Source organism: Notothenia rossii (genome assembly GCF_949606895.1).
Source record: "Notothenia rossii genome assembly, chromosome: 4".
NCBI lineage: Eukaryota > Metazoa > Chordata > Actinopteri > Perciformes > Nototheniidae > Notothenia > Notothenia rossii.
In genome coordinates, this window is record NC_136902.1 from 80,740,468 (window position 1) to 80,765,185 (window position 24,718).

At 42.6% G+C, this 24,718-nt stretch overlaps 1 protein-coding gene across 2 annotated transcripts; it reads right to left on the bottom strand.

Annotated features, from left to right (window-relative positions):
* Positions 1–1,239: 1,239 nt before the first annotated feature.
* Positions 1,240–16,063, bottom strand: LOC307036153 (putative E3 ubiquitin-protein ligase HERC4). Of its 2 annotated transcripts, none has more exons than XM_079676213.1 (23): positions 15,800–16,063; positions 12,548–12,698; positions 12,367–12,443; positions 11,748–11,975; positions 11,324–11,415; positions 11,092–11,219; positions 10,701–10,855; positions 10,399–10,457; positions 9,891–9,982; positions 9,711–9,770; positions 9,502–9,598; positions 9,132–9,312; positions 8,507–8,658; positions 8,076–8,195; positions 7,841–7,939; positions 7,487–7,666; positions 6,789–6,932; positions 4,366–4,532; positions 4,198–4,261; positions 4,027–4,097; positions 3,450–3,633; positions 2,739–2,841; positions 1,240–2,616 (listed from the first exon to the last, which is right to left on the bottom strand). In XM_079676213.1, the coding sequence occupies exons 1-23, from the start codon at positions 16,020–16,022 to the stop codon at positions 2,381–2,383; spliced, it is 3,063 nt and encodes a 1,020-aa protein (XP_079532339.1). In that variant the 5' UTR covers positions 16,023–16,063; the 3' UTR covers positions 1,240–2,380. The 2 variants fall into 2 exon arrangements, with proteins under 2 accessions (XP_079532339.1, XP_079532340.1); XM_079676214.1 differs by having other exon boundaries at positions 10,399–10,454; positions 15,800–16,062.
* Positions 16,064–24,718: the final 8,655 nt, after the last annotated feature.

The following is a 24,718-nucleotide window of genomic DNA, read 5'->3' on the forward strand; positions in this document are numbered from 1 at the left end:
AAAAAGGAGGTGTGTTCAATAAATGTATGTTCTAGAGTGGATTTGCTTCACATTCACACGATCGGGAAGCTGTCGATTTATTAAAAATAACATTGTTCTTGTATAATTGAAAAGTCATTTGTTGATGGTCCCTAAGTGAAAGCCTCGTTTCACGGAAAAGATCCCCCCGTCGTAATACGGAAAAAGGTTTATAACGCTGTGAGAATGGGTCTGTGGAGAGCATTTCTCCGCTATCCCAACTTAGTCGCCCGAAAAACGTTTACCCATTTAAACATTCCATTTAAACAGTCTGTCTTAAACATCATAAATACACAAACAACAATGAATACTTGTAGGTTGTGTACCCGAATCTCCCGCTGGTCCAAAAAAAGTAGGAACAGCATCGTTCTTCAGTGCCCTTTGATGTACATATCCGGCATGAATCGCTGAAAGGTTTGTGAAGCTTTGTTTCGTGAAATGCTGTTAGAGTGTGTGGCCTCTGGGTATTCACACGTCACAGTACCCAGGAAGTAAACAATGGAAAATGAGAAATCTCCAACGAGGCGTTTTGGGGCAGCATAGACTGTGTTTTACTCACTACAGGGTGTACATTGAGGGTTTTTGACTCTGCAGACCTGTTACATGCATACTGTAAAAACCTTCATAACACACGAGGGGAAGGGTAATAACCGGAAAAGCATGACATGGGCCCATTAATTATTGAAAAAGGATGAAAAACTCTAGTCTAAATTACTCTTTATGTGTACTTAATTATACATATTTGTTCCATCTCTAATGTCTGTTCATATAATTCATTTACCTGTTGTTGGATATGAATTGGATTTGGAATTAAAATCTAATGTGAGTTTACCATTTCACTTCAGTCCACTGACCTGTTGAGTTGAGCACAGTGTGCCATCAGAACGGTCTTTCCTGTGCACGGGCCTCCTGTCACCACTAGGGGGCGCTGCTGTTCACTCTGCTCCACATAGGCTCTGACTTCAAGCAAATACAAATACCATCCTGTAATGCAATGTGACTGCAAATGTTATCTATATCAGAATGTCACAGGGAAAATAGATCATACAATATCCCCAAAAATACATTTAAAGTGGTTATAAAACGTAATTTACTGAATTGTAAAGTAATTACGGTATTTGACTTAGAAGAGATCTTCCTCTGCTCTTAATCCTTTACGATGCCAAAGGTAAGATAAAACAGAACAAGTTAAAAATATATTGAATAAACTGGAAACCGGTATTGAATAGAAAACACATTTATTTAGTTTGTTAGGTTGCAAAGTTAAGAAAATAATACATTTCCTGATTAACAAAGATTTTGTTTTACTTTGGTCACACAAACATAAAATATTAACTTACATTTTAAACTTGTACAACATGAACGGAAGAAGTCCTTAATGCTAAGAATGTCACCATTATATTTCAAAAGCATGGTGCTCAATCCAGAGTGGACCTACTGTAACAGTGACAGAAATGGCAGTAGCCTGATTTCTGGATTTCATTTCATTTCAAACCTTTATTTACCCATTGAGATCATTGATCTCTTTTTCAAGGGAGACCTGCTCAAGTAGGTTCAACATGAAACATAAAAACATAAATAGAACAACAAAAAGGACATCTTACAGCATCATTACAGGGATTACAATTTACAATAACTATCCACATGAGCAGGTACCAACAGCTTCCGATTGAGTAGCATCCAACCGAGCTTTAAAAACATTTAGTGGCACCAGATTGCTCAGTTTCCATTTCAATTGCAGACTATTCCAAGACAGAGGAGCTGAGCATCTAAAAGCTATCTTCCCTAAGACAGTCCTAGCAGTTGGCACATTTAATAAAACTACAGCATGCGATCTCAGGCAGTAGCCGCTTACAATTCGCCGTGAGATCAGGGAGCAGATGTAGGATGGAAGTTTCCCTAACATGGCTTTATATATAAAAATGTACCAGTGACTGAGCCTCCGTACAGTTAGCGAAGGCAAACCAGCCCTTGCATACAGGGTACAGTGATGGGTTAATGCCTGGATACACAATTTGTGGAGAATGATTTTAAAATGTTGGCCCACTATACACTTTAAAGTGTTGTGTTACGTCAGGCAGTTTTTATTTATTTTTAAAAATGTCTTCCCTATTCAAATGTGTGTTTATGCTAAAACACCGGTCATACCTATAACAGAGTTCCCAAAAAACATGATCAAATTATTTCTTAATATGTCAGCATGTTTAAGTGCAATCAAAAACAAATACAAATAAATACATGCATAACTGTTTCTCAAACTACTGAATAATAGAATATGGACTGCTGATGAAGCTTACATTTGGCAGATTATTCCGACAAAGATAACAACTCTTTAAATGATAATAATGCAGACTTCATTACTTCATTCTGTAATGTCTGCTTTCTTACAGAAGCCTCTGTTGTGATTAATAGCCTGGAGGAGCCTGGTGTGCATGGTCCTCTCGGCCGGGTACCTCTGGTAGACGGGCAGTAACAGCAGACGGTGGCAGGTGAGGGATTCTGGCTTATGGATCTCGGTGGAATCGGGCAACACTGCGACTTTCATGTGAACACTCTCCATACCCAGGAAGGGAACACGGTAGGAGCCGGTGACGAACACTGATAACAAATAAAGAATCTTAAATGAATGAAATACAACTTCATAGAACACCAAGGAAGCTAATACTGATAGGGACTCCACTTGAAACGTAATAAATGATGTCAATCATTTCGATACTTACGAAATAACTTTTTCTTCTCCTCCGCGGTCAGATTCTCAAACACCTCCCAGAAAGTCACGATGTTTGGATGCCTGTCATGGTAGTCTCCTTCATAAACTGTGTTCTGTTTGGAAATGACATGTGGAAAGTTACTTTACATCTCCCCTACAAGCACTTAAACACACAAAACGGTAGGAACAAGCAAAGTAACTTAACAGATCTTAAAGGTCTCATGTTAAATACCTTTTTAGGAAAACATTTGGAGACTAATAGAATATTTTTAAATGCTGTAATGTTAAAAAAAACATTATTCTTCTCATACTGCCTGCCTGCAAAGAGCTGTATTCAGACTCTTCCTGAATCTGATGAACTCCTCAGACCCTCCCTCCCAAAAAGCTCAGTCTATTCTCATTGGTCAGTGTTTCCCACTAGCTGTTGAATGGGTTCTCAAATCTGATTTGCTCTTTCTTAGACAGGATTTTAAATATGTGGATCAGCAGAACATTTGAATTCTTTATTAGAGTATCTTTAGTATATATGTATATGTCTGTGTAAAAGAAATGAAAAAGTGCATATTGCATATGTGACCTTTAACTGAAACAGTCACTTGAACAAATACCTAAAAAACGGGTCATCTTGCTCTCCATATTTTTGTGATATATTCTTGTTTCAAATGATATATCCTCAGACATAAGATAAAACATTATTCTGAATATCTGAACTTCAGCAGACCTTCTTGAACACCTCCCAGTCGTAGTTCTCCTGGCCCACCATCACTGCCTGCAGCTCCTCGGGCTGGAAGAACTCCACCACGTCGATATCACACACCTTGAAGAAGCCTTTCTTGAACGCTTCAAACACTCCCTCCACTGATTTGTTGAAGGCATAGTTGACGTAGGCGTCTACAAACTCTTTCCTATTAAAACATTTAATAAAAGAATATACAAAAGATTAAACTGAGTGCTGACATTGTGCTAAAAATAAATTTTAAGAAATTCTAAATGTTGAATCTACATTACACTATACACAGGAGAGCAACTCAACACTAAATCTTCAATGAGAAAGTAATGTATTTTTGCACTGAGATATGACGACAGGTTTAACTGTTTTAACAGCAGCAAAAGCAGGATTTGCAGTCGACGTAAGAATGGATCATTGTGTGTTTGTTGACAGTATGCACTGCTGAATGTTAAGAAATCTGGGAGGTTGTCAAAGACACAGACTGACAGAAACTAAATGCATGTTTAAAGCTTGTGAGGCAGACTAAAGCTGTGCAGATCAGATTGTTAAATACAGCAGTTAGCCGTACCTGTTGGACCCTGTTACAAGTTTCCCAGTTTCTTTCGGATCAAGTTCAGCTGTCTCTCCGCCCCAGGGCACCTGGTCAAACACACGATTACAGCCAGAGTGGAATATGCAGAAACACATGTGGGCAACAGAGCAGAAGTATTTCTTTCGGACTGCGATTGAGTAAACTTACAGTGAACGTAATGTCCAGTTGTTTGACCTCATCAGGAGGGCAGTCCAACAGGAACTGCCAAGACCTGCAAACAAGAATGTCAATAATACAAAAAGATCAATCTAAAACAACTGTAACCTGCAAACTACAGAGATTGTGAAAATATAAATAAGAATATGCGAGTCTTACTCTCCCATGACAGGGTCAAACTCCTTCATGTCGTCCAGTGAGGGTTTGACCTTGAGTAGCTTCTTGAAGAGAACCAGTGGGAAGCGCAAGTGGACAAGGTTGTGGTGGTAGAGAGCCAGGCCGCACAGAACGCCAAACAGGAAGTAAGTCTTTTCCTCTACTTTTGGCTGTTTGGTTTATGACAAAACACATGATTAAGACTTGGAAGGATTCAATAACGATGAAAAAGGTCAATAACGATGAAAAAGGTCAAATGTACAGTATATCAGACATCAGAAAAATCAGAGTTATACATTCACCTCTTAGTTCATAAGACTTTTATAGTAATCAGATCACTCTGTTAAATTCATTCAAATGAGGAATTTGTTTTAAAAAAGGAAATTGTAAATGTATAGAGGACTAGGCAGTATATCGACAATATACCAATATATTTTCAAATGTACCAAGCAGCCCCTCCAAGAATGAGCAGCAGGGCCGCCCCATCCACAAAGCTGTGGGATATGTTAAGCAAGAGAGGAAAAGAAGTCTTTCATTTTAATCACAATCTCTTTCCTAAAAGTGTTCGAAAAAACATCTTACATGTGGCAAAGACTTGCAACTATACATTTGGCCTACTTAATAAAGAAATAAAGCTCAGCGTAAGTTCAACCAGGAAGACCTTCTTTACTCATTCATTCACTATTTCCATGCCACTACTCTCTCTCCTCTCAATAAGTGATCGGGGGCGTCACTCCCCAGCTTAACCAATCACTTCGCTCTATTCTCACAGGCCTATCATGGCGCTCCGCTAAACCTTTTAACCCTCTGACAACTCTCATTCCAGGTGAATCGGCGCAACACAAAGACGGCAATCATCAAACTAACCTAATAATTCTCAAGATGTACGATTCAGAGTATTCAGACTACGACCAGCTTCCAGCAGGATTTCGATCCGGGCCCGACACGCTGCCAGAGATCGCATCGACTTCCTCAAGCTGCCGCTCGGTATCCCGCGGCAGCTCACCTGCAGCAGTGGCAGATCTCCTCCTTTCCCAACTGCAGCAGCAGGGCAATGGATCAAGCTCCAAGCGGCGTTCCCCAGCTCGAGCCAGCGGCTCCAGCCGGCAACCTCGCAGATCCGGACGCGGGAGGAGAAAAGGAAGCCGGGCCCCACGAAACCTTCTCGGTTCGCTCTAACGCTCACCATGACGGGAGCAGCCGCCCCCGGGTAATGGCTCGATCAACACCCTGCATCCTGGCACGACACACGCCTTCAGCCGGCCTCTCGAGAGGACACCACCGGCATCAGGGCCGCTCAAATGCAGCGCTTCCGGCCTTCACGCTGAACGGGCCCTACATCCTCGCATGCGAAGCTTCACCACATCTCCTGCTTCTCCTGCGCCTCACCTCTACGTAACAACAAGGCGTCAAGTGCAGGCCGGCAAGAAGGCAGTTTGCAACAAATCCACGAGAATTTCCGACATATATTCTATCTTTAGCTCTAAGGCTCAGGGTAAAGGTTCATCTAGTTTAGACACGCCGCATCACGTAAAGTAAGTGCATGCCCACATTCAGCGCAGCACTACTATCATATCACTCACGGATAAGAAAAAAAAAAAAAAAAAAAAACCTTAAGGACACAAGCACATTCTTTGTTTTGGGGGAAATATGCATATAACTGGTGGTGGTGTCATTAGCATATCAGCTCACATATCATTGTCATGTTTCTATCCGAATTCTAATTGTATCATTCAATCCAAAGATCACAGGCACGTTTACTCTTGCAGGTCATGTCGTGTCACATGTTTCATTTCAGGTCACGTTCCATGTCAACCATCGGTTGACCGGAAGGGTCTCAGGCTCGTGCGAGCCAGGATACGACATCAACGCATTTTTATTTCATGTTTGACCGGAAGGGTCTCAGGCTCGTGAGCCAGGATGTGACATCCACGCATTTTATTTCCATATTTGACCGGAAGGGCCTGATGCTCGCGTGAGCCAGGACGCGTCCATCTTATATATACTGTCTATGGCATCCATCCATGCTTATCCCACTCTAGTCCTACGCTAGTCAATAACTGTCTTCTCTGTACCCGTATAATTCTCTCATTATATCCATAGATCACTGCAGCTAGCTTGTAAGGTAAGAAACCCAGTACATCCCATCTCATTATATTTAATTTCTTTTGGGGATTTCATCGTATCGGCTCTCCCTCCCCGAATGATATTCCTGCACAACGGGGCCGAATCGCCAAAACTCCTTTACATTCATGCGTATTTCTGGCAATAAATATGTACTCTTACATCAAACTGTCTCTTCTGATTGAAATAGCTATATATATATATATATATATATATAGATATTACTTTTGGTCCATTTTACCCAGCCCTAAGTAAATAAAATGATTTAATTTATGCTTTTGTGTTTAAATATCGTGTCTTACCCTGACAGGGAACCAGGCCAGAGTGTTGCTCTCATTGAACATGAACATTTCAGACTTGGGAGACATCAGCTCTTCAAACACTTGCAGGAAGAAATCTCTTTTGTAGACATCCTTCACCTGCGTCCTGTCTTCATCAAATTGCACCTTCAAAGGATCAAATCATGTTTTCATTATTAACAATCCTTAAACTAAATCAGTATCAGCTCTGGTAAAAAAAACTTCCTGTCATCCATTGTGGGCTTAGAACTAAGACACTCCAAAATGCATAATTACTACACCAACAACTCCCCTTAGACAATCCACTAATTGATGCTGTTGATGGGCAAATTTTAAACTTAAATGTTTACTCTATTGACATTTTGCTCCAAATGAAGTCAACTGATTTTACACATAAATTAAAAAGTATTGAAGCAATGAAAAATATGCTTTTAAGTAGCACTGTGGAGAGCGTAGGGTACAGATGTTGATTTTTGACCCGTTACAGAGAGTAGATATTCCAATATCTCGGCCTTCATTGATGTGATTTTGACAGTTTTGTATTTCTTGTGAATCCCACAACATATGGAAGTGCAAAACTAAATGGCTGAAGTATCCATAAAATAACTCAGAAACTAAGTATAAAAAGACAAGGGCTAGAAAATGTTGCCTCGGTCAACTAAACATGGCAACATTTTGTATGCATGTTGTAGTATGTTTACCAAAAGCTCCCTCTTGAAGGCGCAGTGGTCGGCCGCCCCCAGCTGCCTGAAGGTGTCCTCCACCAGGTGAGAGCGTCTCAGGGTGAGCTGGAAGACCGGCGCGGGGGCGGAGTCTGGGCCGTCCAACCAGAGCTCTTCAGGACACGCCAAGGCCAGTTCATGAAGCAAACCCTGCACTTTCTGTAATTACAAAACCTTAATATATCTTTATCTTAATAAATAAATATACACATTGACAGATTGGTTCAAATGAACGCTCAAAACAAGAAACAACCTCAGCTGTGTTATGACAAAGAACTAAATAAGAACTTCAGTAAATTGTTTAGAAATTATCTAAAGTTACGAATACTGTACCTTTGAGATAAACGCATAGTGATTAAAGACTGCCACCTTTTGAACCAGAGTGAAAAGGAATGGGTAGCGGCAGAAAATGACGGGTGTGTCGACATCATCCTTAAAAAGGAAATAAATTGCTAATAATAAATAAATAATTTCATCAAGAAGCATTTCAACAGAAAATGCTCAGGATAAAATCACAAATAGTTTGGAATAAATGCAATATCTCGAAAATGGTAAGATATGTTTTTACCTCCTCTTTGGAAAATTGAAGCCAAAGAGCAATGTCCCGATCTAGCGGCACATTGTCACTGATCTCCTCTACGTAGAAGGTGCTCGGTGGGACTTTGTAGGACTTTCCAGTTTTGTTTGCCTATAAGTAAAACACACGTTTAGCCTCAGAGTTCATTCTGATCACCCATAAAGATTGAACAAACATTTTTCCGACCTCTTGCTAGAAAAAGGCAGAAACATCTGCCTTGAAAGGTAGCAACATTTCAGATGAGTTATAGGGAAGAATGTAAAAAAGCTTTCTGACACCAGCAAAAAATAAATAAAAATAAAAATATTTGGGGCTTGTTCAGATAGGGGTGAAAATCTGTCTTTTTTTTTTACCTTAATAAGGATAAATGTCTTCATTTCATTCCTTTTTTTGTTTTAAAAAAAAAGTAAAACGGCCCTCACTTTGTACAGCATCTTGAGGACCTCCACCAGGTATTTGACTACTGGGTTATGAGTTACAAGGAGGCCATTTCTGAGCATGAAGGCCAGGGCCTTTTTGAACACCAATATGTGCTTCATCAGTATGGAGGGTCTCAGGGTGGACCACCAGTGTCCTGAGAACAAAAGGCATTGTCCGTCTTGTATTAGATAGCTCAACACACTGCAAGTAAATAGCAGATCTTCACCAACTTGACCAAATTAGCAAAACATTTAGAAGAAAAAAAACACTGATGCACATCGCTCGGACATGCTTGTTGTTGCCATGTTTTTTGGCAACAACGTGTTATTAATCTGACACAACAATATAATATATAATACAATTAATTGTAAGGCTAACGCTATGTTAGCTGGCTAATGCTATGTTAGCTGGCTATTACGTTGGTTGTTACTTTCAGAAAACATAAAAAACTGTTAATCTGACATTAATGATAACAACAACAAAAATATTCACAAAAAATAAATATCCGAATTTGTTTATCAGTTAACAATTAAGTAAATGAAATAGTATTTATGCATGTTAAAAATCAACTTGTTGTCAAACCCATAACCTAATAAAAAACTTTAGAAAAATGTTGCTGTTGTTTACTTAGTGTATCTTGAGTCTTCTCCTGCAGATCAACAATAATGATCGCCAGCGCCAACACCGGCTGCATGACATTACACTCCTCTTGGAGGAGGGGACACGTCAGCAGAATCAGGAAGATTTCTGGTGATTTTAGGAGACGGCTTGAATTGCAGAGCAAATCAATCTGGAATGTAAGATTTACCTGCAACAAAAAAAAATGTGATTACATTGTAATATTTAAACAGCATGTGAAAAAAAACTATTTAGTGGCTAGTTTGAACAATTTCCATGCATAGAAGGGATTTAGAGCCTTGTGGGTCACAACTGTATATCTCAGTTCACGTCTCAAGCAAAAGAGAGCAATGCTTGGCAGTAATTCAAACGTCTTAACTGATTGTTTGATCCATGGCACTGCCAGCATCTGGTCGAAAGCTTCGCTAGCTGCATCAAGGTCCACAGTTAGAGCACCTGCTTCTGATGGAGGCCCACTGATATCAAAAGCAAAGCATTAAAACAAAGTAGCAAGAACCAGAATGAGTTGATGGGATTCAGAAGATTTGATCATTCTTCTTTTGTTTAAACAATAGAAAAATAACTCACTCAGCCTTCGTGAAACTTGCAACAAGACTTGTGCTGGTCTGAAACATCGAAGCTATTTCTCTGTTGAATAAAAAGAAAAGGAGGGAAACTCTTAAAACACTGCATCTACTGCTTGATGTATGATATTTCATATGTGCAGCTACATAACTCCAACCGTAATTAAAGTATGAAAATAATGACCTCTTTGCCTCTACGTTGCCATGTGTCATTGACAGCCATTGTTGAAGTTTAGTCTCATCAAGTCGCCCAGTTATCTGTCCTTTGTCCAAACGCTTAAACGACAGACATGAGATTGAACAGATTTAAGCTCTGATAAAAAACTAACATTAAATCAAGGTAAAAAAAAAATATGATCAAATCTGCAATAACAATGGGCCTAGTGCATGAATGTTTTCTTATTTGTATCTTGTGTTTGTTCCTGAACACAGCAATAAAATGAAAATAAGAAAATCCCACATGGGATTCACGCAACGTGATCTGACAGCCAAATCTGTTCCATCTTGAGTAGGTTGATGAATTGTGTTTGATCTTACATTTGATGCGTTTGCCTAGCAATTCTCATTCAGCATAAGGGGAAAAGCCCCACTAAAACCATATAAGGGCATCAGACTTATCAGTTAAGATTAAATCTGTACTTGAAATGTTTCATGCAATATGCACTGAGTCTCTGAATAGGTGAACATATTACCTGTGGAGATGAAGTGTAGGCACAGCTTGTATTCCACCCAGCTGATATTTTCAAGTCTGCTTAAACGAGGAAAAATACATTTGAATATTTTAATGTATCTCTTTTAGTTTGACACTACTTCTACCATAAAAATACATTGATTAGAACTGCTGCTAACTAGACTTATATTCTCTGCTAAGGATACTATTTCTCCAATATGCCTTCACAAAGCAAATAGTTGTATGTTGCTATATTAATGCTCTGAATTTTTTATTAGGGAACTTACAAATCTACTAAACACCACCCTGGCCATACATACACACCCTTGGGGACGGCTGCCACACTTTCAGTGGGCCATGGAAGAGATACCAGAGTGGGAGTCAGACTATTTTCTGTTCGTCCTGTCCCAATTTGACCTTTGGCCCCATCGCCAAAAGCCCACAGCTGGCCAGAGGAGGACAAAACCAGTGTATGACGTCTGGGGGACAAAAACAATTGTGATTGTAGATCAATAAATCCAATGATATTTATATAGCTGGACACATCAAATGTAAAGTGTGTCTCAGGGAGAGGGGGGAGTAACAGAGGAGGGATCCCTCCCCCAGGATGGATAGACGTGCATTAGGTGTCCTTTTTTATTGTAATGTAATGAGCTCGTCACTCTAAAACGCCACAATACATTAAACCTTTCTTAAATGAAAACACTGTTTTCACCTGCCACAGGAAATGTGTGATGCAGGTCCATCCAAACCATCCACCAGTCTAGGTTTCAGTTCATTATCAGAGGAGTTGTGACCCAGCTGACCGTAGCTTCCCTCTCCAAAAGTGAAAACCTTGCCGTCCTAGAAATCACAGATTCACATCATATCAAAATAAGCAACATCCTAATATGGTTATTATGTTTGCAATGGAATTTATGATTGGTTGAAATCTGAAGATTCAGTACCTTAGTTAACACAGCAGAGTGTGCTTCTCCACAGCTTATGAAGGAGACACCCAGAGGTCTGAGGGCGGGTACCACGCAGATGTTGAACCTGCCTGATAAATATGATTAAGAATAGAATAAAAGATTCCCATTTCAAAAATAATTGTACATACAAGCTGTACAATTTCAATATTTGAGGTTAACATTTTAAAAGCCCTCTTTTCTCTGGACAGAAGGCTTTTATTCTGAAATGTTACCAGGCTAAGGTTGTGGAAAATGCAGTGACTCCAAAATGAAAAGAATACTGGCTTGCAATGGGCAGTAACTATTATTTACAAATGAATCCATATTTCTAACTCTAAAAATGACAAAAGCCCTCCACTTGCATGGACAATTTGCTGCTTGCTGAACATCACATGACACAATTCAAGTACATAATTGTTACCCTTCTCATCCAGCCTGTTGAGACCCAGCTGGCCAGATTTATTAGCCCCGCAACAGTACACCAGGCCTGGGAGTGTGAGGAACAGGGAGTGGGTCGCTCCGGCCGTAACCTGGGTAACCGCTACGCCGTTCAGAGCGCGCACCAGGTCAGGTACAAACTGCAGCGACACCTCCTTCCCCATGCCCAGCTGACCATGACTGTTCAAACCCCACGAGAAGACATCGCCTCCTGAAAAGTGAAATAATAGACTTTTTATTTTTACAACACACAACAATAACTGTAAGACTGTGGGCTTGTTCAGAAGATAATGTCAAATTAATATGTTTTCCTCTTTAGATTAACCTTTTCATTTAAAAATGAAAAAAATTGAACATTCAACATGTATATGCTCTTTTCTGAAATGTGTCGCACCTTTGTCTGCCTTAAGCTCCCACTAATTAAAGAACATTTACTTTGCACTAAATTGTCGGTGGGGAATAGAGAAACTGGCACAGTGTTAAATTAACATTAAAATTGAAATCATTATTACACATAACTAAATATAACAAACTCTGGAACAAACAATGTTACTGTTGCATATCATATCAGAAAGATGGCATCACTATGTGCATTGTCATACCTTTAGTCAGAGCCAGAGAGTGGGAGTTTCCACAAGCAACTTGAATCACAGGTATTGGCAGTGGCATCTGCACATGACTGCATGTTGACGAAACAATAGAAAGTACAAATGATCAAACAAATGCCTACTTTCAGACCTAAGTATACATATTCATATATTCCTGCTTAGTGTGAGATCTTACCTTGGTCTGTTGTGGAGTAGATTTGGTAAAAGGCCTCTCTGTCCGTCCTCTCCTGCCCCCCAGGAGAACACCTTTCCAGATGCACACACAGCCAGGCAATGGTCCTGACCACAAGCTATGGCCACCACATCGCCCAGCCCCTCCACACGACCTTATACAGGGGGACAGAAAAGAGGATAACATATCAGGCATGTGGCGCAGTGGAATAGGGCGTTGGTGTTCGGAAAGGGGGTTTACAGGTTCAAACCCCACTGCAGTCAGCATGTCGTTGTGTCCCTGGGCAAGACACTTCACCCCAAATTGCTCCTGTGGGGATTGCCCACAGCATTGAGTATGTAAGTCGCTTTGGATAAAAGCTTCTAACAAGTAACATTGTAATGTAGGCTACTGTATATTTGAAATAACAATATCGCCCATCTAATACTAAACAAATCAAGCAAAACAGTTCCAAACGTGCTATCAACTAAGAAAAAGTGACAATGCTCATAAAATAAAGGTGTAAAGTAGGCTACTACTAACTAACTACATTGCCTTAAATGTAAAATGTTGAGTTCATTTACTTAGTGGTTTCATTTAATGCAATGTTATTCTTTTACAATTTAGGTCATCTTGAATACAGGCAGTGGCGGCCGGCCCATAGGGGTGCTAGGGGCGCCGCCCCACCTCTTCCCACATACAAAGAAAAATATAAAAAAATATATTAAATTTAAAAAAAAATATTTCAAAAAAAAATATTTCAAAAAAATATTTATTTTTTATTTTTTATTTTTAATGAACAAGGTAAATATCATACAATTGGTATCAGTAAAATGTATAATCTACAATAAAATCTTGTTTAAAATTGTGTTACGATGTCTAAAGTTACTGATAAGTCACATGTTTCCTGCCTGGCCTTGCCCTTGGCATTAGTTTATCATTACGGGGCGCTGCCCCCGAGCCAAACAGCACCAACCAGCACGTTGCAAAAGTCTCAATAGTAAACTGTGCCGCCGAAACATAATTTCAGCCAATCAGCGCCGTCAAATATTTTGGTCACGAGGGCGCTCACTCGGCGCCCACGTTGCTTACGTGCGTTGACGTGAGTTGTTTTTTAGACTCGTGAGGAACTGTAACGCAGTCTAGGGGGAGCCGTGACGTCATCTTCAATGAGCTCCCCAGAAAAAAAACACAGCTGTTAGCTCTTAGCACTCAGAGCTCACAGCTCTTCATATCTGTTCAGAAACTAGACAAAAGTTAAACAAGTACAAACCACATACTGTCTGTGTCATGGCGAATACAGTCGCTGGTTTATTTATGTCTGTATAGGCCGTTGTTGTGAGTGTGGACGGTCGGAGCATTTACAACGTTAACTTAGCCAAATCTCCATTAGAAAACACGCATTTTAAAAGGTTTTTCGCCTGCCGTCTGTCTGCAGACTTGTCAAAGCCTTAATTCATGGTTTTTACTATCCGGTATCAGTATGTTGTTACTTCGGCATCATTTTGAAACGTGTATTACAATTAAATCACGGTCAAATATGTTCATCTTGTTGTAGTTGTAGCCCCCTTGACAGCGATTCTCTCTAGTTTAGACTGCGGTCAAGCGAGCCTCCACTCGGAAAAACCTAGTCAAGCCAGCCCTCATAAAGGACATTCTGATGTACAGTTTCAAAATAAAAGACCTTTGGGGACAGGGATGATCGCTCATATGAGACTTCCAAGGTCTTTTATTTTGAAACTGTACATCAGAATGTCCTGATTTTTCCTGAGTGACTACATGGGGTGTCCTGCTATCACCCTGGAGTGAGATGGATCTATGATACTGGACATTTTTCTTTTATTCTCATCTAAAAACAGGGATGATAGCTCATATATGAGACTTCAAAGGTCTTTTATTTTGAAACTGTACGTCAGAATGTCCTGATTTTTCCTGAGTGACTACATGGGGTGTCCTGCTATCACCCTGGAGTGAGATGAATCTATGATACTGGACATTTTTTCTTTTATTCTCATCTAAAAACAGGGATGATAGCTCATATATGAGATTTCAAAGGTCTTTTATTTTGAAACTGTACATCAGAATGTCCTGATTGTTTCTGAGTGACTACATGGGGTGTCCTGCTATCACCCTGGAGTGAGATGGATCTATGATACTGGACATTTTTTCTTTTATTCTCATCTAAAAACAGGGATGATAGCTCATATATGAGACTTCAAAGGTCTTTTATTTTGAAACTGTACATCAGAATGTCCTGATTCTTTCTGAGTGACTACATGGGGTGTCCTGCTATCACCCTGGAGTGAGATGGATCTATGATACTGGATAGTTTTGGTTTTATTCTCATCTAAAAACAGGGATGATAGCTCATACAATAGAGATTTCAAAGGTCTTTTATTTTGAAACTCTACATCAGAATGTCCTAATTTTTTCTGAGTGACTAGATGGGATGTCCTGCTATCACCCTGAAGTGAAATGAGTCTTTGATACTGGACAGTTTTAGTTTTATTCTCATCTAAACACAGAGGGATGATTTTTTTTTTACTCTACCATAATGCATAGGATATTCGCGCACCGCAATATCACGTGAGGGCTGGCTTGACTAGGTTTTCCCGAATGGAGGCTGGCTTGACCGCAGTTAGTTTAGCATTCCCGACTCAGCCTGGATGTTCCTGGCCCTAGAACCACGATTTTATTGGGCCATTACATCACCAGAAGTCCCAATTTAAGGGGTCATTTCTCCCAAAAAAAATGTTTTTACTCACTATATCAACAGCCCCACCAAAAATATTTTCCACCAGCCGCCACTGAATACAGGACTACATTACACTGTATTTTTTTTACTTTAAATAATATTAATTATTGTACTGCCACTAATTCCCACAAACCCGAATACATCACTGTAATGAATGTTCCAATTTCCCATCTGCACTTGAACATCACGCATAACTTTCGTTGTCTTCACTGACAAGGGGTAAACGAAACTGAAACGTAGCACAGCTGATTGAGCTGCACAACAAGTTCATTTTTGGATTTCGATGCAGGCTCATAAGATAATTATTAAACACAAGATAAAGTAAATGTAATTGCCTTGAAAGACGAAGAACCATCAGATATTCCTCATCATATATCCTCAAAATATATTCAATTTAGATAAAAAATGTCATGATAAAAAAACACTTCACGTTTTTACTTAAGTACTAACATTCTAAGTTTTTATTATTTTATGGGCTACTACATGGCTATTTCTTGTTATGTCGAGATTCTGGAGCCTACCTGTTGTTCTCCCATCTTTACGGTTCTTTCGTCCAAGTTGTCCCTGAGAGTTGTTTCCACATGACAACACGCCGCCCTCCCCGTTGAGCAGTAAAATGTGCTGTTCCCCGCAGCAGATGTCGGTGATAACCCCGGGGACAGACCAGGACACCGGGCTGAGGGCTGTCTGTGGACCGAACTGTCCACTGGAGCTGTCTCCCCAACAGTACAGCTGCACCATCATGTAGTCTCAACCTGTACTCTGTCTGCAGCATTTGCGCCTGCAATTTATCCCCTCTGATGTTACCTTCACTTGCTGTCGGAGGTATCAGTGTCACAATAGTAAATATGTATTTTGCTTCTCTTTCTGCAGGTGCTGCATATTAAGTACTGTAGGCTTGCTTAAAAAGTCTAGCACGTTAACTAAGTTTGTAACTAGCTTAAATTCATCATTTATTTTTTCCAACAAAGCAAGCAAAAGACAATCTAATAATAACAATGATGTAAGTTATCTAATTTACGAGCCTGCCAAAAAGACAGGAAGGCAGCATGAGAGACACCAGTTACCAGAAGAGATGTTGACCGAAATGCTGAAACATAATGTAGCAAAATATAACTAGGTATATCTGCAAAAGAAACAAGTGGATTTTTTATGTTTAGGATGTTCCGACCAAATTTAATAGGTTCTTGTGTTGTTGTTTTTTGTCTGACATAAATGGCAGAAATTCTTACAAAGACTAAAATGTGGACCTTTTAAATACAGAAACAGATATATAAACAAGGCATTCATTAAACATTGTATTATTAAATAGATATTTGTCAAAATTATAGTAGATGTGAATTAAACTGACTCCTGTTTGGTTTAGTTTCACAGAAATGAAATTAAACTTAAATGTTGGGTGAGGTCATCATTATTGGCTCAGACCAGCTGAAACTGAAACAATGCTGCCAAGCTTCCCCAGAAGGGTAGCACCTGTACTTTTTTTATTTATACATACAAGTATACACATATACACACAATCAGTGTGTTTGCCATTACATTAGTATTATAAATAAATTGATTAAAAAACACAGAGTGAAGAAATCCACATTCCACAAAGGCCAAATGTTTTATATTTCAATCTTAAACATTTTTTTTTTAATTGCTTCTTCTTTGGCCCATGCTTCACCCAAGTTTAATGAAAATTGAGTTTGTTCAGTACTGCTGAAAAACAAACAAACAGAACCAAAACAAAACATCTTTACAAAGCTATTCATCTTAAGGCCAAATACAGTAAATCTTTGATACTGGAGAGTTTTTGTTTTATTCTTATCTAAAAACAGAGGGATGATAGCTCATATTTGAGAATTCAATGGACTTTTATTTTGAAACTATACATCAGATTGTCCTGATTTTCTCTGAGTGACTAGATGGGGTGTCCTGCTATAACCCTGAAGTGAAATAAGTCTTTGATACTGGAGAGTTTTTGTTTTATTCTTATCTTAAAACAGCGGGACGATAGCTCATAAGAGACTTCAAAGGTCTTTTATTTTGAAACTCTACATCAGATTATCCTGATATGCTCTACACACGGCGGCGTGCGTTGCCGCTTCAACGCTTCTGCCCATTCACTTTGAATGTGGTGACGTCACGATTCGCCGAACTGCATTGTGGGAGCAAAGCGTAGCTTCTCTCGCGGTGCTCGCTGCAAAAGTAGAGCAATGTTCTACTTTTGACGCCTCGACGGAGGCGTCAGCCAATCAAATCATATGCCAGTACAAGCTCTAGACAATCAAACACCGTGCTTGTGTGTCTGGGGCGGGAGATTCATGTGATTGGTTGTTGGTCGAGTTTCAGCCCCCCCCCCCCCGCCGGCAAGCGACAAATCACGCCGCCGTGTGTAGGGGCCGTAATGGTGCATTTCCACTAAAGCGTGGAGCACGGTTTAAGTGTTTTTGGTTGCGTTTCCACTAGGCGTAGTTCCGGCTAGCTGGCACTTTTTCACAGTTTTTCTGGCTCTCCAAAATCGAGGTTCTTTCCGGGCCAACAACCGGGCTGAACTAGTGAGAGAATCGCTGGCAACTACAACAAAATGAACATATTTTACCGTGATTTAATTGTAATACACGTTTCAAAATGATGCCGAAGTAACAACATACTGATACCGGTTAGTAAAAACCATGAATTAATGCTTTGACAAGTCTGCAGACAAGACGGCAGGCAAAAAACCTTTTAAAATGTGTGTTTTCTGAATGGAGATCGGCTAAGCTAACGTTGTATATGCTCCGACCGTCCACACTCACAACAACGGCCTACAGACATAAATAAACCAGCGACTGTATTCGCCATGACACAGACAGTCTGTGGTCTGTACTTGTTTAACTTTTGTCTAGTTTCTCAACAGATATGAGGAGCTGTGCGCTCTGAGGGCTAACAGCTAACGGCTGATGTTGGTTTTGTGTTTCGCATTGAAGATGACGTCACGGATGCGCCTACACTACGTAAATAAAGATACTACCCCAGTTCCTAAACTGTAATGGAAACACAGCATAAAGTGAGCCTGGCCTAACAAGGCCTAACGAGGCCTAACGAGGCCTAGCCATATCGTACTAAGCCGAGCGAGGCCCTGCAGTGGAAATGCGCCATAAGTGACTAGTTGGAGTGTGCTGCTATCACCCTGGAGTGAAATAAGTCTTTGATAATTGACAGTTTCTGTTTTATTCTTATCTAAAAACAGATGGACGATAGCCCATATATGAGATTTTAAAAGTATTTTATTTTGAAACTCCTTACATTCACTCAGTTATAATGCGGTAGTTATACGTAGTTTGTTTTAACTAATTGTTGATCACATTATATAGTAGGCTACATATTTCTTAATTTAAAGTGGACCTATCATGCTATATTTGAATCATATATTGTAGGGCCATACCCAGAGATGGGGTCGTTACTAAAAAATATATATATATTACATATTACATTAAAAAAAAGTAATATATTACACTAATTCGTTACTATCTACATAAAGTAACTCATTACTTTACTCGTTACTTTACTCGCCGAGCACGTACAAACTGCACATGCGTGAGTGGCAATAACTCTCCTTACCAGCAGGCGGTGGTAGTGTGTATTTGTCATTCAAAACAGGCAACAACCGCAAGACAGAGAAGAAGAACAGACTAGTAGTGGATAACAGTGGATAACAGCTTCTGGCCTGGACACAGTTTGCACCTCACCGTCACATTCCTGTCTATTCTTCGGACGAACTCAAAATAATGGGCATACCTCCACCCCTCGAAAGTTATCGCTGACTCAGCCATGTTTATGCAGAGATGTGGACGCGCAAGTCGCGCAGATTACGTACATATATAAACCTGCGGCGGAAACCCCTCTTGTCTGTCAGTGTGATTATGACTGATTTTAGTAAGTAACGAAGTAACGTGTGTCAGGGCAATGTTAATAACTGTAGTGTGATTACTGAATTATAAAAGTAGCGCGTTACACTACTCCGTTACCGACAAAAGTAATATTATTACATTAACGCGTTACACCCAACTCTGGCCATACCTATACAAACAACCTGATCTCACCAGAATGCGTGACTCCACCACGACTCCTTAACACCGCATTGCGTGGTGGAGTCATGACATTTGTTTATACAAAACATGTCTGGGAAGTTTTTTTCAAATTACCAAACAGTTCACCCATTGTAGCCATCCCTCATACTGCTCAAAGCCCTGTTAGAGAAACGCGGATCTTGGGTCCTTAGCTTGAAAAAAAGAAAGAAGAAGAGGCGGAGCTAATGCTGATCAGAATTCTACCAGAGATAAAGTTAAATTCTGCTGTGATAAAACGCCATCCTGTTTAACACTAGAACTGCCAGAGATTTTGTATACCTAAAACCGCCACCGGGGTCAAATTGACCCGGCATTAGAATGCATTGATTTTCAAGGTAAAAGTATTGCTTTAAAAAGAAAAATGGTCCTGTGGTATTGGTATTTTGACAAGCAATTTTGTTAAATTGTTCCGTTTATTAACGCTACAACATAGCATTTCGTGAGGCGGTTGTCGTTGTTGGGTGAAAAGCAAACAGCTGTTTGCTGCGGAGCGCAGCGCAAGCAGTCTCCCGTGAGCGGGAGCGCGCTCCTTCACTACAGACTGTCGCTATCAATATATCTATCTATCTATATATCTATCTCTCTCTCTCTCTCAATCTATAAGGAACCGCAGTAGACAAAAAGGCGTTGCTATTGCAACACGTCATGTTTGTTTACATGCAAAATCTGAAGTTACCTACTGTAACTCCAGCTTCTATGAGTATTGGCAAAGCCCTCTAAGGCTATCGCTATTGGGTAATCCCCTGCGCACCCGCGCAGCACTGAAACACTTGTAGTCCACGCCCACCCGCAAGCTGGGCCCCACCCTCGGGCTCCCTTCCGGTATAAATAGGAAGGAGGCCCGACAATCTGCTCCCATACAAAATAACTTTTCTTCAGCTATTTGTGGAGCCAGTGGGGCCCAGCACTTAGAGGGCTTCGCCTATACTCATAGAAGCTGGAGTTACAGTAGGTAACTTCAGTTCTATTTCGTATATGGCTTCGCCCTCTAAGGCTATCGCTATTGGGTTAAGGGCGAAGCATGATGTAGTCTGCGCCCCACTGGGTCCGCCCGGTACTAGAAGCACAGACACACCTGCTCAGATAATAACCCATGCCTATTGCGCCATGCGTAATGGCGCATCGCCGTCCCTGGAATATAGCATAACATGAATATTTTCCATGAGGGGACGAAGGCTGGGAACAATACATACCTGCCGCTGTGAAAAAGGAGAGACGAAGGTCATACTTTGCCCAGTGACAAAAAGAGGGGAACAGCAGCTCTCTGCGTGCAGACAGGCAGGAGAGCGCACGGCTGGATCTCTGACGTCACTTACTCAGACAAGATACTCCCTACAAAATGTGTCCGAGGAAAAAAAGGAAACATCCCTCTCATAAGAGGGAAAAAGGGCCGCTCTCCACGTGCCGAGAGGCAGGAGAGAGGCGCACAGCTGGATCCCTGACGTCACTCACTCTGACAAGACACTCCATACAGGGTGTGTCAGAGAGGAATGGGAGACATCCCTCAAATACAATTGAATAAATGAAAATGAGGGGGGAAGACCAAGATGCAAGTGTCCAGTGCAAATGTCTTCCACTGACATTCCTCCGTGCAAAGCCGTGGAGGAGGACATTCCTCTGGTGGAGTGCGCATTGATGTTCTCCTGGAGATCCACCCCAGAGCAGACATATGCCTGTGACACAGCTTCACACAGCCAGTGTGACAGCCGTTGTGCAGACAGAGGCTGCCCGATCGAGCGCTCTCTATAATGCACAAACAGGCGCTGAGAATGGCGCAAGGCAGCCGTGCGCGCCACTAGCAGGACAGCGCGCGCACAGGACAGAGGAGATGAAACGAGGCTTCTTCCTCCGACCTGTGAGGAGGGGAAAGAAGCCATCCAAGGTGATCACTCTCGACTCTAACGAGCTTGTGATGACCTTTGGCATAAAAGCCGGGTTAGTGCATAAAACAGCTGAACTGCCATCTCCTTGGATCCGGAGGCATGACGGAGCCACAGAGAGAGCAGACAAATCACTCACCCTTTTCACTGATAGAGCCAAAAGTAATACTACTTTGGCTGACAACAGTTTAAGGGGAACCTGGTCAGGTTCAAATGGGGCTTTGCTTTAGTGCGCGTAACACCAAAGCCAAATCCCACTGAGGCGCCAGTTGCGCGTGACACAGGTCTGAGTCTCCGTACTCCTCGCATAACATGGCTGCTGCGCTCTGCGAGCCCCTCTGTTCAATTCGCCGGGAACATACATTGCTCTGATGAGAGCAACGTGTGTGCGCGCCCAGAACAGCAGCCGCCTGGCTGCGTTCAGAAGCTGCGCAGATCGTACTCCTCCCTGGCGATTGAGGTAGGCTGCTTCCATAGCCGTGGCCTGTTGTCTGTACAATCAACACATTGATTGTACAGCAAAGGGGCGACTCCCCCGTTCTTTTCCGAGATTTAGAAAAATAGCGGAGTAAAACCACACAAGACACTGTTCCTGGGATGACAGGAGTGTTTCTTGTATCCCATGGAACTGCTGGGGGAAAGGCTTCTCTGTGATGTGCCGTAATGGTCGTCATGGTGACGAGCCACGCCATCGCTGCCGCTGTCCGTGAGTCAAAAGGGCTGCAAGGGAGTTTCCACACGCTGCATTTCACTCCGTCTCTCATCATGAGGCGCGTACACGCCCAGGGGATGAGAGGTGTGTGCATGCTGTCCACACGAGGCGTTATAACGGTGCTCGTGGGTTATTATGACCGTGTGTAGGAGGCATCTCTGGGACAGAGGAATGCCGCGAGTTCTGCAGTTTATAAACCAATAGGTTAAAAACAGCAGGCTTCTGCAGCGAATGAACCACCTCTGGAGTCCCCCTTTTGGAAGAGACCCAGGGGTATCATCACGTGACCAGCTGACGCCAATGCATAGCGGCTGCGTCACGGAGAGGGCTGTGTGGGTTGTGACACGCCGGAGGAGAGCTGTCAGTTCCTCCACTCGCTGCCGCGAGAGCCGCGCTCTCATGCTGGCTGAGTTTAATTCCACTCCCAGATAAACGATTGTCTGAGAGGGAAGAGGACAGCTCTTCTTCCAATTTATTATGAAACCCAGGCTTTGACAGATGCGATACGAGATGTACCGTCTGTAAAGCGACTTCCTCCCTGGGGCGAGCCAGCAAATAGCAGGTCGTCCAGAGGAAAACCACACTCTCATCCCTCCTCTGTGTAGTGGCTCCAGCCTTCTCTACACAAAAATGCGAGGAGCCAGGAAATATCCGAACGGCAGACTATTGTCTGGTCTGATATTCCCTGAAATGAGAAAACGCAGAATTTCCTGTGTTTTGGGATGATGGGTACGTGGAAGTATGCATCCTTCAGGTGGAAGTGAACCAGTCGTCCTGGTGAACACATTCCAGCACCTGTTTGATATTCAGCATGTGGAATACTGACTGATCGAGGATGTCTCATTCCCCCAGTCTTTTTCGGGATTAGAAAAATAACGGGAGTGAAAACCCCTGATTTTCCTCCCTTTGAGGAACCCTGGAAATATCCTCTTTTAACAGGAGTTCCAGCAGCTCGGATTGGAGACATAGCTTCTGGGAGGACAGGAGTGTTTCCTGTATCCCATTGAACTGTAGGGGGGGAGAAGAGGCGAACTGCAGGACGTATCCTCTGCTGATCAGCCTACTCATCTATCTGTCCATCAGACACACGTGCTGCCACTCTGAGAAAAACTCTGAGAGCGGGCGCACGTGCTCGAGATATGTTTTTTTTGGTCGTCATGGTGACGAGCCACGCCAGAGCCCCTGCCGCCGCTGCCCGTGAGGCAACCCAAGGTGTGCTTGGACCGAAAGGGCTGCGCGGGGGCCTCCACACGCTGCGTCTCACTCCGACTCTCATCATGAGGCGCGTACACGCTCAGGGGATGGATGGAGGTGTGTGCAGTGCTGCCCACATGAGGCATTACAACGGCGCTCATGGGTTTATTATGACCGTGTGTAGGAGGCGTATCTCGGACAGAGGAATGCTGCGAGCTCTGCAGGTTATTAACGGAGGTTAAAGCTGGCAGGCTTCTGCAGCGAGCCCTGCTGTCTACTTAATCAACAGATTAGTGAGAGCCGGCTTAATAACCGGCTCTGCTTCCTCAGAGGCTCTCGCGGAGCAGACCAGGAGCGGGGGAGCCTCACTCCCCTTTGACTCGCCGCCGGGAGACCCTGTCTCTGGGGTGGCAGGGGAGCGCAGACGTGGGACGGAGCCCCTGCAGCCGCCGAAGGGCGAGTCTGACGCCGAGGCGGTTGCTGTCTCTCCGCTTGCGGCGTCCTCGCTTGCGGCCTCCTGTGGCCGGCGTGGACGCCGCGGCTGCTGCGGGCGTTGGTGCCGCTGTGGGCACTCAGCAGGCTGGAGCCAGCTGTACATGCTGGCGAATGCCGTCCGCCTGGTCCGCGGCCGTCTTCATGGACTCCACCATGGCGTGGAACTGGGGTCCGAACAGCCGTACGGGCTGATTGGAGCGTCCAGTAGCACTTTTCTGGCCGCCTCCGTAACAGATGCCTGCTTCAGCCAGAGGTGGCGCTGGATCTGTGTCACCCACGCGGAAATCCTCGCCTGGGAGACAGCGACGGACGCGCACAGAGTGAGCGCCGTGCTGGCCGCCTTGCTGATTTCCTCTGTCTCGGTGGTGGACCGCTCTACCAGTGTCACCACCGAGTTGGAGAGCAGTGCCCGCTCTCCGCTTCCTGTCGCCCGAGGGGAGACGGGCGCAGTGTGTGCATGCTACCTGCTGGTTTAGAGCCGCGTACGCGTGCTCTGACCCCAGGCAGGATTCGCATACTGCTTTTATCTCTGCTGTCATAACTCATTATGAACCCAGAGCCACATGAGGGACAATCTCTCACACAATTGTTACTCATGTTTACTTTGCAATGGAAGTGTCTCTTGTGCTTCAGTAACGGTGTGCTGAAGAAAAGAGGGAGCAGATTGTCGGGCCTCCTTCCTATTTATACCGGAAGGGAGCCCGAGGGTGGGGCCCACCTTGCGGGTGGCGTGGACTACAAGTGTTTCAGTGCTACGCGGTGTGCGCAGGGGATTACCCAATAGCGATAGCCTTAGAGGGCGAAGCCATATACGAAATAGAACAATAGTGCGAAAGGGGTGGGGTCAATATGACCTGCTTGGCGGAAATAGGTATAAATGGCAATTTTTGGGGCGATTTCTTGAATCTGACTTCATACTGACCATTTTTAACAACGTAGGGTGCTACATAACACACTTTCAGGAAAAGACACGGACTGGGAGACTTTAATATTTTATTGAAAAAAAGTTACATACGATCAAAAACAGCTCTGGGTAAAATTGACCCGATTGACGGTTCTAGT

Excerpts from the sequence above, each read along its gene's own strand:
- LOC307036153 (XM_079676213.1), bottom strand. The coding sequence starts at position 16,022 with ATGATGGTGCAGCTGTACTGTTGGGGAGACAGCTCCAGTGGACAGTTC. Across the intron at positions 4,533-6,788 it reads TGGCCTGGTTCCCTGTCAGG|CCAAAAGTAGAGGAAAAGAC; the intron begins GTAAGACACGAT and ends TAAACCAAACAG. Across the intron at positions 4,098-4,197 it reads AACTGGACATTACGTTCACT|GTGCCCTGGGGCGGAGAGAC; the intron begins GTAAGTTTACTC and ends GTGTTTGACCAG.